The sequence below is a fragment of the Scleropages formosus genome, chromosome 20 (assembly GCF_900964775.1).
Source record: "Scleropages formosus chromosome 20, fSclFor1.1, whole genome shotgun sequence".
Taxonomy (NCBI): Eukaryota; Metazoa; Chordata; class Actinopteri; order Osteoglossiformes; family Osteoglossidae; genus Scleropages; species Scleropages formosus.
Window position 1 is genome coordinate 9,937,405 of NC_041825.1, and position 18,001 is coordinate 9,955,405.

Here is an 18,001-nt window from a genome sequence, read left to right on the forward strand (position 1 = left end):
GTAACTGACCGAGACTAAGATGGCGAAAAGGGGCGAAACACATAAAAGAGATGAAAAAGACAGGCGGTTTCCTCTGGCCTGCTCCAAACGGACGAGGGCGCGGACGGAACGGTGAACGACAGGGCAGCGCAAATAGACGGAAGCGGATGGCGGAAACGATCCCTGTTCGGTTTTCACCCTTCAGAACCACACGGCACGTCCGCGCGCAGTTTTATACAACTAACGTTAACAATTATTCTAACCGGAAGACTTAGAGACATTTTTCAACAAATACCTACAGCCATTAATTCCACCGTTTTCAGCAGTAACGACCGATGTACAGTACTAACATTAAATATCTGACCGAAAACCAAACAGGCATGCATAGAATATCTGTAGCACTTCACTAAAAGTCGACTTTTTTTTTTTTTTTTTTTTTCTCTTTTTGCATTGGTGAATCAGAAAAAGTAAAAGAGGCGAAAAAGACTATTGAGTGATTATATCTAAGAGGGACTGCGGTCCTCTTCCCAAGCATACCGAAAGGTTTCATTCAAACATTAGTCACAACGCTAAAGCTGATGCACAGCCAACGGTAATTTTTTCGGAGTGTTTGCCTTTGTGTCATAATCCCACTAAAGCAGTGGGCTAACCGAGCGACGCTACTCGAGCAACGCCTGTGCTCCTATGTGTCATCGGCATGTTCTCTCTCCTAAATGGAAACAGCCATCGGATTGGAGCCGTACAGTTTGGACCTATCTATGCGAAGAAAAAGTACCGCATAGGAAGACGATGGAGGACGAGTGACACTAAGGCTTTGGTTATCGCTTGATCGAAAAATTGAGGGAAAATTATGCATCGGAATTGATACCGCTGTAGCGCCGCAGTCAGTCGCTCTTGCCCGCTGCATTCTGGTCCGGTGGGCAGGAGCTCATGAATTAAACATTAGCTGAGAACACAGCTGATTGAGAAACCATCTGTGTGACAAAATAACCAAACTCCGAAGAGTCTGATAATTGATGACTGCTGTTGCATTAAATAAGGCAGTTTGGGGGTCACTTTCTGTGTATGTGTGTGTGTGTGTGTGTGTGTATTTCTCACATGTGTGGCGTGGACTGGAGCACACGTGGCCTCAGCGGAGGTGGACTGAGCAAAAGAAGCATCGCCGCATGGGTCTCGCAGAAACGGAAGAAAAAAAAGACACAACAGATTTAAACAGTGGTATGCGAGGAGGCTATGAAGTCACTTGTCTCCTGTGCAAATATACCTCACGGAGGTTTCCTAAGATGCTGCACATTCACATCTGGCCAGCGAGACTTTGATGAGGGTTGAGCGGAAACAAGCGGCCAACGGAACATGGCAGGCGTGGACGTCGAGCTTTCATGGGGGGGGGGGGGGGGTACATCTCCCAGCTTACTTTCGCGGCAAGGGACACCCTGCCGTAGCTGGAACCCCGAGGACCCTCGCGGAAAGTTCCTGAGCTGCCCAAGAAGTTGCTCGATGATGTCATAGCCACCTGAGGTTACATGCGCACGTACACGGGTAGTCGAGGCGTTCCGCCGAAGAGCATGCTGTACGTTTCCGGTCCGGCCTACACCTGGATTACAAACTCAGGGTTGGTGTAGGAGAAACCCTGAAACTCGTTCTGGTCCAGGTTCATGATGAAAAGCTTGTCCGTGGGAGTCAGCTCGATGGGCATCTTGGTGAACTCCTTGTCGAAATTGCACGTGTCCTTCTTGCTTTTCTGCTTGGTGAGAAAAACAAAGCAGAAAAATTATGATCACCGAGTGGAAAATTCCAGGGAATGTCTGTGCTCGTGTACCGTTAGGCGCTCTGCCACCGCTAGCGTAACCGAACACACCCTCCGACTTGCAGCACGTCCCGCGTTCGGGCAGAGCGTGTCTAACGGTGCATCGACGAGCGAACGCACGGCTCTTTGGGCGTGACGTCCCACGGCCCTCCTGTCCTATATGACGTGCGACCGCAAGGGAACGGACGATGGACTGGGACTGCAGGCATGTTCCCGTGCGGAGGACACCCCTCCTTCACTGTGCCGCTTACGCACAGGGTGCCCCAGACGCGAGGCGGCCTGGGGGATAAATAGGTAGTGTGCGTCTACAGTTACTGTGACTATAACATGTATAAAAACATTTATTTGGAATTTTCAATATTTTTAAGCAGTAGCGTCTGTAGTTCTAACACTGCGCACAAACATGCAATATCACACAAGAATAGGACAGCACAGGACTCACTACTGACTTCAGAACCGAGAGCATGAACAAAGGCTGCGGTCACGAGGGAAGAGAGACAAGGTGCCACTCACACGAGACTAAAGACGATGGCCTGACATCTCACGCACAAAAGCACGAAGTCGTCCACAGCACAGGTACGAGGTACAATGCGGCTCACGAAGGAGAGTCGGAGAAAGGCATCGAGGTTCACGGATGGAGACAAGAACGTGAGGACGACAGAGGTGCGCAGCGCCGAGCGCTTTCAGAGACGGAGAAGGTGTCGCGGCGAAGCTGGAAGAAAAGCGCGTTTCCTACCTTCTGCTCCATCTCCCCTGCAGGCGGGCTGAGCCCCAGCGAGGGGCTGCTCGCGGCCCCCTTTCCCGGGCCACGTCTCCACTCGAGCGCCTGGTCACCCGAGGCCTAAACACAGCTGCTTGATGCGACATCACCCTTAGCAACCCGATGTATTACAGCAAACTCGATTTAATTCGATGAAAGGTCAGCGACTATTATAGTCCCCTGCAAAGCTCTTCATTCTTATCACATCACGACCAGCATTGCGCACTTGCAACAATCTGACTTTCAGATTTTCATTAAAGAAATAAACATCATTTGTTAATATCTAAGAAGAATATCGAGTAAAGTCTAGGTCAACGTTTGTTGGATTCACCTTCATATATTTACAGAAATATAAATACACATATATTCTTTTGGAACTCATATACATAGAAACCTCAGAATTCCTCTCCGGTTTCTGTGTATTTGTTGGTATTTGCAGCAACGAAGAATTCTTTAAGTCTTGATATATGGAAGCGGTTGCTAATTTCGTTGTGGAATATGGGAGTTTAATTCATATTTTGGCTGGAGTGGATGACTCATGCGGAAGAGACATCGCTGATCAATATGATCCGGAGACGATTACGGGGACTAACGGGAAGAGCGACTTGAGGAGATGTTTTTCAAGCGGAGAAAAACAATCCACCGGAGCTGGATCGTGCGCTTTTATCCACTGCCAGTTGGAGTGGAAAGGGACCGGGAGGGAAAAAAAGCTGGAGCGCTGACACAACCGCTCCACGGGAAACTCCAATAACCTACGCAACTTGCTAACTTTCATTATTATGAAGCGACTATTTGCCTTTCGGCGAAGCGATGAGTCGAAAGGTCACCGTGCACTTGAGCTTTTAGCTTCAAGTCACGATGATGCGTAGTACCTGGAGAGGAGCCTCGTCCGAAAGCCATATCGACCGCGTGCTCTTCGCAGCATCGACACCCGCAAGATTCCTCGCGCACGCGTGCGATCCTTCGTCGATCGCCTGGCGCTCCGCTCCGGCCCGGAAAAGCACGGAAAAATTAAGCACGGGGAGCTTGGCTTCCTACTTGATGGTTCAGTGTGTGTGTGTGTGTGGGAGGGACCGTGTGAGGATGGGAAAACACACCCTGCTGTCCAGCAGGATGAAGAGGTGCACACAGGACTGGGGACGGGAACAGGGCTCCCGTTTTCCCCTCCCGCCTCGAAGGTTACGGCGGTCACCGCCGTGTCGACGCCGTTCTCATCCTCTAGGAAAGGATTACTTTGAGGGCGCCATCGCCGTCCAATTGTTTGCGGCCCCTGCAGCCATCCCCTGGATTGTGTAATCGGGGGGGGGCATTTGAGTCAACGTCTGAGTCACGGGGCTGCGCTGAACAACAGGCTAAAAATGGCTGCGGACGAAGCGCGCGCGTTACCGAAATAACGCGAGCTGGAGGGCAAGGTGAGCGGCGCACCTGACATGTTCAGGGGTTCAGCGCGAGCGCAGAGGCAGCGGCGGCAGCAGCAGCAGGGACCCTCCGCCTGTGGCTGTTTATTAGATGTGGAGCACAGATAGGCCTGAGAGCCTGGCATTATGAACGTGCTGGGGCTGGGGCTGGGGGGGTACTAAGGCGCTTAAAGACACACTTTCTGCTGAATCGCTGGCGCTAATCTAACTAGAGTTTAATTCCAACCTTGATTCTTTAATTTCTGCCTCTATTAAGGCGAAGGGTTTTTCAGGAAGGAGCGGATTAGAGCTGAGCTGATGTCAGCGGCAGTGTGCAGGGCTGCGGCGCAGAATGGCAGTATCAAACAGTGACCTGTTTTCGGCAGATAAGCCGCACGCACTCCAAGCGGCTGATTTTAATTTGAGCCTGTGACATTCAGAATTAATTAGCAATCATGTGCGCAACCAAGGCTCCACAGCACAGAACATATACTACAGATAAGGGGGAACAACAAACTTGAAAAAAAATTATTTATAGGGCAGAGGGCTCGGTGAGCACAACAATATGACTAAGAATAATGGCTTTTATACTGGCAATAGCAATATTAATTCTCTAATCACAGCTCTAATTGCAACAACAATCGCAATCATGATCGTACTACAGCAGTTCACTTCGTTGTGTTGTGTAGGAATGAGAAAGAGGCTCAAAGGGGCCAGTCGTCACGTATACGCTTTTCTTCTGGATGTCAACCCGGAAGGAGACAACATGTGAACATACAGGAACCCAGGATGTGTTCAAAGCCTGGTGTGCTTCTCCATGTAGTTGTGGTGGCGTGAGCAAAAGGAGCCCATTACTTGTGGTGTGTACAGTACATCAGTGCTGTAGGTGTAGGGCAAGGGGTCTTGGAGGCTTCTCTATGAACACATTTGCTCCCTCTTGTAGGACTGACCTACAAGGCATACCCAACCATGCTCAGTGCGTAAGGATCATGAACAAGACAAGGGCTTGGTGTGGATTCACCAGAACCGTTTTAGAACATTTCCCATAATCCTAATAGATTGATGGATGATGGTGGTGGTGATGGGTTCCTACCATGGGTGTTTTGGAACTCTTGCATGCCTGGGCGTTGGCGTCTCACCAAGCTCACTCTCTCAAATTTTATCCCGTTTCGAGAATGCCGGCAAGCGTGATGTTACCGAGAGCACAGTGGTGCTGTGGGTGAAGCAGATGGATGCAGGGCGACCACGCTGTCCCTTCAGTGCCCCTCCTACTTGGCACCGCAGCTCCATTTCTTCACTACCCCCCAGTGCAAGTTCACGAACAGAGAGGTGCAGTTTCTTCCGCACAGCAAACAAGTTCTCCTTTAACCCTTTATATGACTGCCTCCTGGTTCTACAAAGCAGGGTTCGAGCAACGCTAGCAGCGTCCATGAAGACTGGGGGGATTTTGGGCACCGTTACTTTGTATGTTTCAAGGGCATCAAATGATTTATTGATATACTGTATATTTCACTCACTTTTGATAACCACTTGTCTTGGTCATAGTGGTCTGGAGAATCCCAGAAGCACTGGGTTCAAAGATAAAGGGTGTACACCCTGAACAGCACAGTCGATTGCAGGGTAGCCACACACTCGCTCGTCCACTCGCACTACGGACAATTTAGCACCGCCAATTCACCTCAACTGCATGACTTTGGACTGTGAGAGGAGACCAAAGCACCTGCAGGAAACCCACACAGACATCGGGAGAACATGCAAACGCCACACAACCTGAGCTGAACATGAACCTACGCCCAAACAATCGAGTGAGGCAGCCGTGTTACCCGCTGTGCCACTGTGCTGCCCGAAAGATATTCCAGGATCAAAAATTTAGAACAAAAACTTGTGCAGCGAAATGGAAATTGATATAAACTTGTAGCTAAAAGTTTGAGTCTCAGGAGAGGATTTATACTTCAGAATAAGGTTATAAATAAAAATAAATATATAAAACTACAGAAATCTGGGACCTTCACACATTTATTTTGCCTTTGGCACTCTGGCTAAAAGTTGTACCCGACTATCTCGGTGACCACAGAACAGTTTCTTATTTCAGCTTTATGGGTTTTCTTGAACCACTGCTTGACTTGACTTGCAGTATGTATATTTCTGCATTTTTTTTTTTTTTTTTTTTTTTTTTTTATTGTTTAGGAAATGTACTTTGGCACATTAACGGAGGTTGAGTGAATAGGGAAGAAGCAGAAACATTACCCTCAACCCCCTTAGGTAAAATATAACACCACAGCTTTCAGCAATGAATGCACATGCAAAATTATTAATTTGCTTTTAATGCAAAACCCAGATTGCATCCTCAGTTTAGAAAAGACACAAAATTTTCTGTTAACTTTTTACAATACTGTAAGGCTCACAGACATAGGATCCTGACCACATCGTTTAGTACATTTGCCGCATACAATTTGACACTTTTTAAATACACATTTCAATGCATATATATATATTCCCGTTATTTGAGACACTTACAAAAATAATAAAGTCCTAAAACTAACTACTCACGTATTTTGGCAGAAATTTCATACATTTCATATTTGTTAAACTATGGTAATAAATCATGTTAACATCTAGTACTGAGAAACTTACCAGGCCCATTTAGTATTTGAAATGACTAATAGAATGAATACTTTTATTTTAGTTAGCACACCTTCTGGGATATTCAACAGCGCGGGTAGGTGCGAATTAGGGGTAGCGTTTCCATGAGCGACTGGATCGAATACATATTTAAACATCATGGCAGATGCACGCTGAATTGAGCTCCGTTTCGCCACTTCCACCAGCATCTACGGACGCCTGGCTCTTTCCAGTTATTTCAGGAGCTACTTCTGCGGCCTGTGGTTAGTACAGCTGCAGTACGAGTGAAGTGCTCTCCCCTCCCGCGTGCGCACTGCCGCATCCACGCAGCCAGAGCCCGGGTGGCACACAAAAGTCCGCTCCGCGCTGGCAAACACAGATTAGCCTCCGTTACAGACAAACTAAATGGCATTTCGAGAAAGGAGACAGACCACACTGCACATACTAACCGAATTACCCCACGGCGGAGGGCTGCCTTTTTTTTTTTTTTTTTTTTTAAATTTATTTATTTGTTTCCAAGCACGGCCGGCATTTCAAATTGGACGTGACCTTTTACCACGACTCTCCATCTCGTGCACTTGGAAGCTGGTTGTTGCAGACAAGACAGGCTTTCGAGCACATCAAAGCATAACCTTAGCAACGTGTCTTTTCGTTCTGCCTCATCTGAATATAACCTGTTTGCATTTTCTAAAATCTCTTCGGAAGGGATGCTGTTCCAAACCGCTCGCTTCTACCTATCACAACAGTCAGATGTGCCATAATTTGATTACTGTAAACAGCTGTTAAAGTTGAGTTGAAAATTTAACTGAATATAATTAAGCTGACATGTAATAATAATAATAATAATAATAGTAATAATAAATGCCAATGATGGGATGTGCTTTTGTCCCTCATCTTTATACCTGACCGCAACAGCAGTGGTGCTCTGTCAAAGGCAGCATTTTCATACAATGCCGGGAGCATCTACATCCTCTCCATTACCAAAAGCCATTTATCAGTGCAGCAAGAGCTGAGACGTTTGTCGTTAGTGAAAATCTTACGGTCCGTCTCCCGTCCCAAAAACATGACCGTTTCCGAGTCTTTTTCATCTTAAGGAGGTCGCGGCAAATGTAGACTGCTGGGCGAAGCCTTGATTGCTGGAAAAGCGCACTGTGACGTCCCCTGATTTTGCGCTGCTCGCCATTCGCTTCCTCAGCGGTGCAAGCCGGCACTTACACGGGTCCCTCGGCAAAAGAAGAGTCCCGCTGCCTTCGCTAGCGGGGGACAATGCCTGTTGCATGATGTGCATGGCAATAAAAGACTAAGACCACGCATAGGGGGAACCTCGCAGCTCTCGTGAGGCTTGCAGATCGCTGATCTCCATTTCTGAGAGTGATATATGAATCTCTTCAGTACAAAGGACTGACTGGAACCAATCTATCAACAGGCAGGTATACTGGAGTTCCAATGAACAGAGTCACAGTGACAGAAGCACAAATGTTGGAACAAACAATAACTGTTGGATTGATATATCCTGTAAACATATATCTCATGCTTGGAAAAACTATTAACAGTTTTATTGTTGCAAAGACTATTTAACCTACGAATAAGTATGTGAGTATATAGCTCATGTTAGTTAACGATTGCATTGATAAAAGCTTATCCACATAAATCAAGTGATATTGTCCTTCTCCCCTATCCTTTGGAATGTGGACTGGAACAGAACTTGGTTACCAGAAAACCAAAATTAAATGGAAAAAAAAAAAATGGAATAAATTGACCTTTGATGTAGGCTCAAGGTCAATATAGCTACTGAAAAGAATCAGCAGTCATCCATTCAGCCTGAAATCAGTGGCTTTTTGCATGGTTTAGTACCAATATCTACAACTGTGCACAGCAAATGAGGATCTGCTAAAAGAGAATGTTTATGCAATAGCCATTGCCCAGGCTGTAATGGGGAATTGACAGGGTGAAGGTTATACTGGGTGCTGGGATGAAAGTGGTCATGAAGGTGTTCTAATAAAAAAAAAAAAAAAAAAAAAAAAACTCCATGACCATTATAGTGAGGGCGAAAGTTTCTGGAATCACTGCAGAGATATTTTCTGGCTGATATTTCTGATTTTAACATTCAATAAGCATCAGAATGTGATAGAAAGTACAAAATTGGTCCCAGTGAAAGGGAAATCATTTATGGGAATTTACACAGAGTCAATCCCAAAAGTTCTTACGTGGGTTTGCTTATTTTTTTTGTTTATATACATATACAGCATAATACAGTACATATATATAAACAGATATATAGCATCAGGAACTCAAGCAATTGGCTTTTTCCATCATTGTCCTTAACTCTTGACTGGAGTATCAGTATAATGGGGATTGATATAAGAAAAGCCCTCAAACTCAGACTGATCAATGTTCATGATGACTTCCTGGTCTGGTGGGGTTAACACTGGAGGATGACGGGTGAAAAAGCGGTCAAAGTTCTCAGCATCCCGGCCACACTGTGGGAAGGAGAGAAAAACAAAGAGAGGCATGTGGTGGGTGGGGTAGAAAACAACCAAACAGGAGGAAACAATGCAGAAAAACCTTGTCAGAAGAGTTTTAAACATACGATGGCTGCGGGACATCGAGGCATCTTTCACAATAGCACAGCCATCAAGCTTTCCTCATAAATTGCTCACCCTGGATACTCAGGACTGTGGACTTGTTGCCATTTCAAGAACAACTGTGCAAATCACCAAGATGTGAGTGTTAAAAAAAAAAAAAAAAAAAGCAGGAGCCGTTGAGGGTCGTCAGTTCATTCTGACACAGTCCGTGTATTATCCCATAATATTTGAAGCTCCACTGAAGATGTTGCATCCGCGAGTCGGTTAAACGGCAAATTCAGAAGAGCAAACAGAATCCTAAGCCTTGAACATTTAGGGACAAACTCATATTTCTGCATACTGCTGTGTAATTCAGGGCCAAGCACCGATAAAGGAAATGAAAGTGATGGGAAATGTTATCGGCCGTGACTCGGTTCTCGAACAGAGGAACAATGAGCAGCGTTAAAGAACGGCAGCAGAGTGCTACGAAAGGTGTTCGACGGAAGGGTCAACACCGAGGACACAGGCGACGACACAGCAAACGCCCTCTCATTACCTCACCCCTGCCTCTCATCACACATGCTGTGCATGGATTTGGTTTATGATGCTTTTTCCCCCCTGCGTGTGAAAGCTGACCTTGCTCAGAGGTGTAGATGTGAAATTTCAGTTCCATATCACAAAGAACAGAGGGTATACATACATCGCCCCACTCACACAAGTCCTTCTCCGAACTATGCAGACGTTCAGGACCTGAACTCTGCGAGAATCGCAAGGTTCGTCAAAATTATGGTAGAGCATCATAAGAGCGGAACATCACGAAGATACTCCGGGCTCTCGCTCTCCGCATCTCGCTGTCCGGCAGCTCCGGAACTCCCGAAGCCTCATCATTCGCAGATGGCGATACGTGCCTTTCGACATTCCGTCTCATTAGCGCTACGTCCTCTCGCCGCAACTCGCTCCGAAAACTCCCGTCTTCACCATCTGTACGCATAACGTAGCGTTGATCCATTATTTTGGTTATAACCCTCCCTCGAGGAAGAGGGAAAGAACCAAACCCTTTGAATTCTTACTTGGCTCCTGGACATCCAATAAAAGCTTAAGCCTACAAAACCCTTTATGGCTGTGTGACCCCAGGCACAGTGTGTTTATCTTACACTGCCATTAACCTGACTTTCTCTGTGCCTCTGGTTTTTGAAATGCAAACCCTCTTCACTTTTCTGCTTAACACATCCAAATTTCAGCAGCAGCAGCTCCCCGTATGACAAGAAAGGAGCCGCGTCGGGTCCTTTTAGTATGAGATGTGGGCCGATTCGGGCTCGCGCTCTCCTTCCGCATTAATGACGAGCGTTTCCGTTCGCTAATGACTGTGATTTCCTTGCTCGCCTTTTCGCGCGTAGCTGGTGCTCAGCGCGCAAACAACATTTCAGGAAAAGGAAATGCAGGCATAAGGTGCATAATGAGCGCGCGGGGTTTGGCGGAATGAAACTGATGAAAAGGTTAAACGCCGCGCCATTTAGCGCAAGACAAGCGGGGACGCAAACGGCAAGCGAGCTAACGATCCCGATCTCCATTTAACCCGCGCGCGCGGCTCGCGATATCTTCCCAGACCGCGCGGCCGCGGCGGACCGAACATTTGATTCGAAAGTAATGACCGCCGCCGAAGCGCGGATCCCTGCGCGCGAGCAGACGCGGGACTATTGAATTCTATGCACAAACAGCTGCGGCTCCATTTGCCGCACCATGCCGGTAATGATCTACGCATTGTCTTGCATTAGCGGCAACCTATTGGGTGGCGAGGGCCGGTTAGCTGTAAGCGCCGCGCCCCGCATTCCATCAAAGCCTGAAATCGAGGCAAAAGCTTTTCGGTGTCCTCACAGATACACCTGTCAAGAGCGATTAGCGTCACCGGGGCTGCCGCGGTAACCGGGAAATGGGCCGTTAGCGTGACACATGCGACAGCCTCCCGTCCACATTTGCGACCGCTAAACCGCTGCGTTTACCCGTACGACGCATTCCTATTCTCCTTCTCCTAACCCCTGGGGGCTTCGATTCCAACAGGTTCACTTCTCAAGCCCCTTTGTAACCTTCACTACGTCTATCTCTTGTGCCATCTCATCTGGCTCTGCTGCCTGCTCCCCATCCTCCGAACAAGACCAGATCTTCCGCACTCTTCCTCTTCCCCAGCATATCCACGCAAGTGCGTTTGTCTGCAGGACAAGGCCACACGCGTACCGCCGCGCTTTTCTCTGAATCTGTACAGCAGAGACATTACATTACATTTACATTTATTCATTTAGCAGACGCTTTTGTCCGAAGCGACGTACATCTCAGCAAAAGTACAATTTATGCATTACGTTGAGAGGAGGAGACACGGCTGCAGACAGTTGACTCAAGTAAACCTGGTTTGTTACCTACCACTTGCTGCACCGAGGTTCATCGTTCGAGTAGGTGCATAAGACACAGGATAGACAAATCCTGATACCCTTCTACCAATTTTCTTTTTTAATATTATGAGATACACAAGCAAGCAAAAACAATGCCGGAGTAGCGGCTGAATAAAGGCTTTATCTGGTGATGCTCATGAAGTTACGGTGCACGAACATTTACACTGTACATAAGCTGGAGAGATCTTGGGCGAAATGGGTCCGGCGAAGGTGAGTTTTCAGACCCTTCTTGAAAATAGAGTTTCCGCAGTTCTGAGTGGGGGGGGTTTCATTCCACCGCAACAGAGCCAAAACTAGAACCTCCGTGGTTTCAAAAACACAAATAGTGCATAAGCAGAAGAGGAGGCTGAAATTCCTTTGCTGCGATTGGCGATTACGTCCAATCGCTCCCTTTCAGCATTCAAGAAGGGTCAAGAAATGGATCTTGCTCAGACCCACTTGTCTCCTGATCTGACAGCTCCATAACCATGCACTATATTATCTGTCGTAAAGACCTCTGCATTTCCAATCAAGACTTTAGGCGGACAGCGATGTAAAGTTTGCGTGCAGAAACGCCGGTATCAGACGAACTGACAGCCTTGCGATCGAGCGTATGCATCTAAAGCTCTATGTCTGCTGTCAGGTGAACTTCTGACGAACTTCTGTTTACTTGGAGCTGTAGGTCGCTTTGGAGAAACACACACACACAGATTGAAACCGCTTGTCCCAAGCGGGGGTCGCAGCAAGCCGGAGCCTAACCCGGCAACACAGGGCGAAAGGCTGGAGGGGGAGGGCGCACACCCAGGATGGGACGCCAGTCCATTGCAAGGCACCCCAAGCAGGACTCAAACCCCAGACCCACCGGAGAGCAGGCCCCGGCCAAACCCGCTGCACCACCGCGCCCCCTGATTTGGAGAAAAGCGTCTGCTAAATACATACATGTAATGTATACATAAAAGACTGAATGGATGATGAGGAGCTACAGGGTGAAGGCAATGCTGATGCAGACATGTGAGAGGCTGAAGAGCTCTGCACGCCCTGCTGTTGCGAGGTGGAGCTGGTATGTAATAAGGGAAACCCCCGGATCCCCCTTAGGAACAGCTCGACCGGTCTAGGGAAGCGTACCGCCAGAAACTGCCCGCTGCAGCCCGATTCCCAGCATGCCACATTCAGGACGGCTTACAGCTATAACCTCTGTCTGTCTTTATCCCTGTTTCACGTGAGGGGGGGGGGGGGGTAATCAAGGTTGATCTCGTTTTTCCCCCCCCCCCCCCATCTACCTTATCTCAGCAAAGCAGCAGATGGAATAATAAAGACCACACAGAAAACTGCAGCTTCCATTAGTTTTAAGTGGTTCAGCTAATCTTAGCTCTCAACTCTGATGGCTTTACTGATAGGCCCTCCATCCCTCCAATATAATGGCATTATCCACTTGATCAGACTGGGTCTCGGGTTATCGGCTGTCGTCATCCCCCACTGTTTATTCGCCTGGTGGTGAAGCACCACACCGGGCTCTCAAGGAGCCGCCTGGGAAAAACGGATGGATTTCATTCAAAATTCTGAGGGTCTCGCAAAGCAGATACATTTTAGCAGTTAAACACGAACGGGAAAATTCTTTATGCATAAAAAAAATGGATTCGAATAAAGCTGGCACTTTGTGGAACACAAAAAAAAAAAAAAAAAAAAATACAGACAGGCACATGTCACTGGTCTTGAAGGTTATGCCTTGAAGGTTATGCCGGAACCTCCAGCTCAGCTCATTTTGTACCCGTGCCTGGAAACCAGAGAGAGCGACTAAATCGGCACACGGACGCAAGGTCCCCCCTTCAGCCATGGGCCACATTAGACTTCAGTGCTAAATAAAAAATGCTAATGGGGCCTCAGTCTGGACAGGAGATAATGACTCCATTCCACTGTATGTAGAGCACATCATTCCTCCTTTGTCGAAATGAGTGCCAATTAGGAGTTATGACCACCTATTTTGTTTGAAGGACAGACACAGCAAGGGCAGTCATCTAGATACACATACAGTATGTCCTACCCTTTCAAACACCAAGGACTGGGCCGCTGACCCGCTGCAGACCGCTGCAGGACGCTACCACGCTGCCCTCCACGGCGGCGATTGTTTAAACACCATCGCACCCCCTGCCCCCGACTGCTCCAGGCCTGCTGCCATTCTCACTGGGTGTCCACGGCGGCGGGGGGTTGGCACCAACAGGGAGATGACTGTGTTAATGAGAACACTGACGCAAGAGGACAGTGTGCAAATGTCGCTTCACGTCCCCGCAACTTGACCGTAACCCCACTCTCAGGCCACGGGATGCCGGCGCTCGTCACCGCAGCGTCTGCGGCCACGACCGACACGAGCACTAACTCCAGACTCATGTGGTTGTCCTTACTTTGATGAAAGACGTCACATCGGTGAACCTCTCTCATCACGACTAACGCACCTCTAAATAAATCTCCATTAGGCGGGACTGTACTGGGCGTGGGCGTTTGTATGGTTCTTTTTCAGGGTGACAAAAGTGCAAACACATGATAATGATGATGATAAAAGCAGTGCTGTCACAAAAAAGGGGGAAATGCTATGAATTTTAAGCCTCTTCTTGAAATTCACAGCTCCGAGACCCAGGTAGTGGTATGCGACAGAAGAGCGGATCCAGATTGTAGAAGAGAAAAAAAACTGAGAAACGTAGAATGAATTTCTAATAAATTAATATACACCATATTATAACAAAGAAAGAACAGACTAAAAATTCTACTTGCCATCTAACTTTGCAATTAGTACTTAACCGTCAACAAGTTAACATAGACTGCTGAAATACTAATTTTTTTTGAAGAACTATAAAAACAACATGCAGAAAAATACAGCCTTTACACCATGCTTCCTTCCGAGTCAAAATTAGAAAAGATTTTTCTTTTTTTTTAAATTATTTTTAGACTAAACCTGACTTCTTGATTTTATACATTTGTGGAACCTGAATTCCAAACCTGCTACTGTAATTTTAACATGCATCAAAGCTGGTGCGGCACAGACTGAATTTCAAAGTTAAAAAAAAAAAAAAAATACAAAGCAGTGCCACATAATGACTCTGTTCTCCTGAATCTGGAGTCTATTTTGGAACACATTTTACCCAACTCATCTTCAAAACTTGTATTCTGTACTGCAAGGCTATACAATTCTGGTCCATGTGACATGCAAACCAGAAGGACTCTGAGCCCCTTCTACAAAGCTGAGAAAGGGTGCTAAATCCAGATGCCTGATTCATTCAGGGTGGGTCTTAAGCTCAGCTGAACCTCCAGAACCAGAGCCCAAGAGCCCAGCTCTGCTGAAAGACGGAAGATCCTGCTCAAGCTACATGTAAATACACAAGCCATGTTGCTTGTATGGACTGATGCTCTTGGCTGTTTACTGAGAGAAATTTGCTCAGTGGAGAACAACGGTTCCACAGCATCAAGGCACTTACCTAAGTCCACACCACACCCGCAGCATATAAAAAAAAAACGAATGGGGTTGGGGGTGGGGCTAAGGTAAAGGGAGGGGCTTTTGGGAGCACTTACTGCTTTGGGCTTGAAAGGTGGTTGGACTGCCTTATTCTGCAGCTTCTCCCAGTCCATGTAGCGGAAGAAGGCATGCTCCTTGATGTCACGCTCACCCTCTGGGCCACAGCCCAGCCGCTTGGCAGGATGCTTGGTCATCAACTGGAAGGGAGAGGGGGCAGAGGTGAGCCTGCATCATCCTGGACCTCCCATCAGCTTCCATCACAGATCCCTTTGGTTTGTAATAATTCTCGCCCATAAATTCCTGCTTACCGATGCACCTCAGTCACACAGTCAATACAACACCGGCTATTCAATTTCCCACTGAAGTGTAAAATAATAAGAAGTTAAATTTAATAAAAGGACTGGATTTTATAACTTCTTTCACAGTGGCGGATAACAGGTTTACCTCAAAGGAACAGTTTTTTTATTATAAGATTTTATTCAAGCGATTAGATCCAGTTGAATTGCGGCGTAGTATAAGGGAAAGCTTATCGATCTGTAGCCTTCCTGTAGGCACCCTGAGGAACATGAACCAAGGACATCAACAACCAGTTGAAAGCTCATTTTGTTTTTACGTTTACTAAAGAGACAGACTTTTCTCAGACATTTACTGTATTAACTCTTTTCAAACTTCGCCAGCCCTGACGGGCGGAAGGAGCTGTGAGTGGAAAGACGTGACGAGCGGTGCTTGGATTCGGAGGAAATAAATGAGCCTGGGGCAGAATATGAGGTTAAAATTGCCCACCATCAATATCAATGTGAAGGGGGGGGGTGGGGGGGAGTGACACCCACCATATGTCATTACACCTGTAACATCAGCCTGGCTGCATTTTTCACAGAGTTACAGAGGAGGAGCATATATTACAGTCTGGTTACCTCTGACATTTCATACATTTCATGCCAGGACATAAGGAAAGATGCAAGGCGCAGACAATGCACAAGGGGGTGAGAAGCCAAGTCAATCCTCACTTGTGTGGCTCTGCGCCTTGCCTGGCCAAAAAGGGGTCCATTTGCCATGAGCAGCTGCCGGAGGAACACCAACCACCATTAAAGGGGCCCCAATTAATGGGGAGTGTGATAGCACTAACAAGGAAGAGTGAAGGCCCAGCGAAGAGAAATGCGAGAAGAAATGGATCACCAGTGGCCTCAGACACTGGCCACTAGTCAATGGAGGCTGGGGAGCAGTGATGGAAGACGACAGCCTGTTATCTCAATAATATTGAGCTGTTGACACCTCAAGACTGTTTCTTGCATAAAAAGATATCATTTAATAAACTTAGCTCACTTTCTACAAAAAAAAACTTTTAGTATCAAAACCCATATATCTTCTATAGTTCAAGCACTGAATGCAGCATCCCATGGTGGAAACAGCTCTTGTGCCGAAAAGCACAGATTTTCCGAATTCTTTCCGAATTTCAGCAACGAAATACTTTTTCAAAACTAAAAAATTCACATCATATCAGCATGACATTTTGGTTTAGCTTTAATTCCAGTATTAAAAGATAACTAACACATCTTTAACTTTCACTTCTATAGGTTACCATCTCTCAACTTCTTTGTTCACTTATAAGTAATAACACTTATTTCACAATTTATTTTGTAATGCTCACTAGGCAGTGTTTTAGAGCATTTTAGAAAAAGCACATTCTTCAACAAAACCATAAAATAAACAAACATGTAAGTGGTTTTAAATAATTAAAAAAAAAAAAAAAAAAAAAAAAAAAGTCTGACATTCACATTTACTCATTTAGCTCACACTTTCTCTCCCCAAAGCAACTTACGATGTTTATCTACCAACAACTGTTTACATATTTATACAGCTGTGCAGTTTTACTGGAGCAATTTTGGGTAAGTATGTCACACAAGAGTACGACAGCCGAAGATAGGATTCAAACCTGGAACCTTTAGGTCCAAAAGCAGCAGTTCTGACCAATATGCCACCAAGTGCATAACAAACAAATAGCCAGGTAAACAGTCAAATGTGTAAAAGCTAAACATCTTATTAACTGATGCTGACATACTAGGAGAATAAACAGCCTTTGTAAAAATGAATGGGGTAAGTTTTATTTAACAGTTGGTACATAATGGCACGCAGTGAGTATACAGAGCAAAAATGCGGTTAAAGCTTCACTAATAACGAGACAGTTTGCGGGAATTTCGGAGTGTGCTTTCAGGGTCACATTCTGCCGAGTTCCTGACTCCAGTCATCCCTACATCCCTGCCAAGAAGTGATGTTTGCAGGAGCCAGCGATACAACTTCAGCGTATTCAAAAACTTACACCCGACTTACTGATACGAAGACGATATTGGGGCTTAATGTAACGCGAGTGTCACCGGCAGCCTGGGCGCCTTCTCTGCAGTCCAGGAGACAAGGAGCAGTTTGCAAAATGCAATGTAGTGGCACCTGTGATTCTGCACAGAAAACAGGCACCTCTGCTTTACTCCCCGGTGCACATTTGCTGCTGTCACCCAGGCTGGATGCTTTCCTCCAGGGGCCGTCCGGCTCAGCCCGAGATTAAAGCCTACAAACCCGCAGTGTCAAAAGAGCTCCGTCTGCTGCGGCTCCCAGCGGACTCCCTATGCCTCAACTGATTAAAATACTTGTTTGTATTCAAAACACCACAAGAGATGCTTTCTTCCCCTTCAAGGACTGCATATCTTAAGTCAGATGCACTCTCATCCTGTGACATGCAGTTGTTCTTGAGGACACCGGCGATGCCTTTCCATCGCCCACACGTAAACTCAACCGCTATTAAACAAAGACACCACAATGCCGGAGGGGGGAAGAAAAAAACAGAAGGTTTACCTTCTCTTAAACTGCTTAGCCCTTTGTTCGGTCATCAATCGGAAATATTTATCTGACTGTCCGTATCCCCTCTCTCCACGCGTCCTACTTCGGTATCCTC

General features: G+C 46.6%; 1 protein-coding gene across 2 annotated transcripts in view; it reads right to left on the minus strand.

Moving 5' to 3' along the window:
- Positions 1–1,374: 1,374 nt before the first annotated feature.
- Positions 1,375–18,001, minus strand: part of LOC108927032 (protein kinase C beta type-like) — a 116,193-nt gene continuing 99,566 nt past the window's right edge. The window contains exons 16-17 of one of the 2 annotated variants that reach the window (XM_018740068.2): positions 15,114–15,254; positions 1,375–1,720 (exon numbers count right to left, since the gene is read on the minus strand). In XM_018740068.2, the coding sequence (XP_018595584.1) occupies positions 1,568–1,720; positions 15,114–15,254 (294 nt within the window). In that variant the 3' untranslated portion in view covers positions 1,375–1,567. Of the gene's footprint in view, positions 1,721–8,569; positions 9,046–15,113; positions 15,255–18,001 lie in introns of those variants that run through there. The other variant, XM_018740060.2, reaches the window with a different exon arrangement.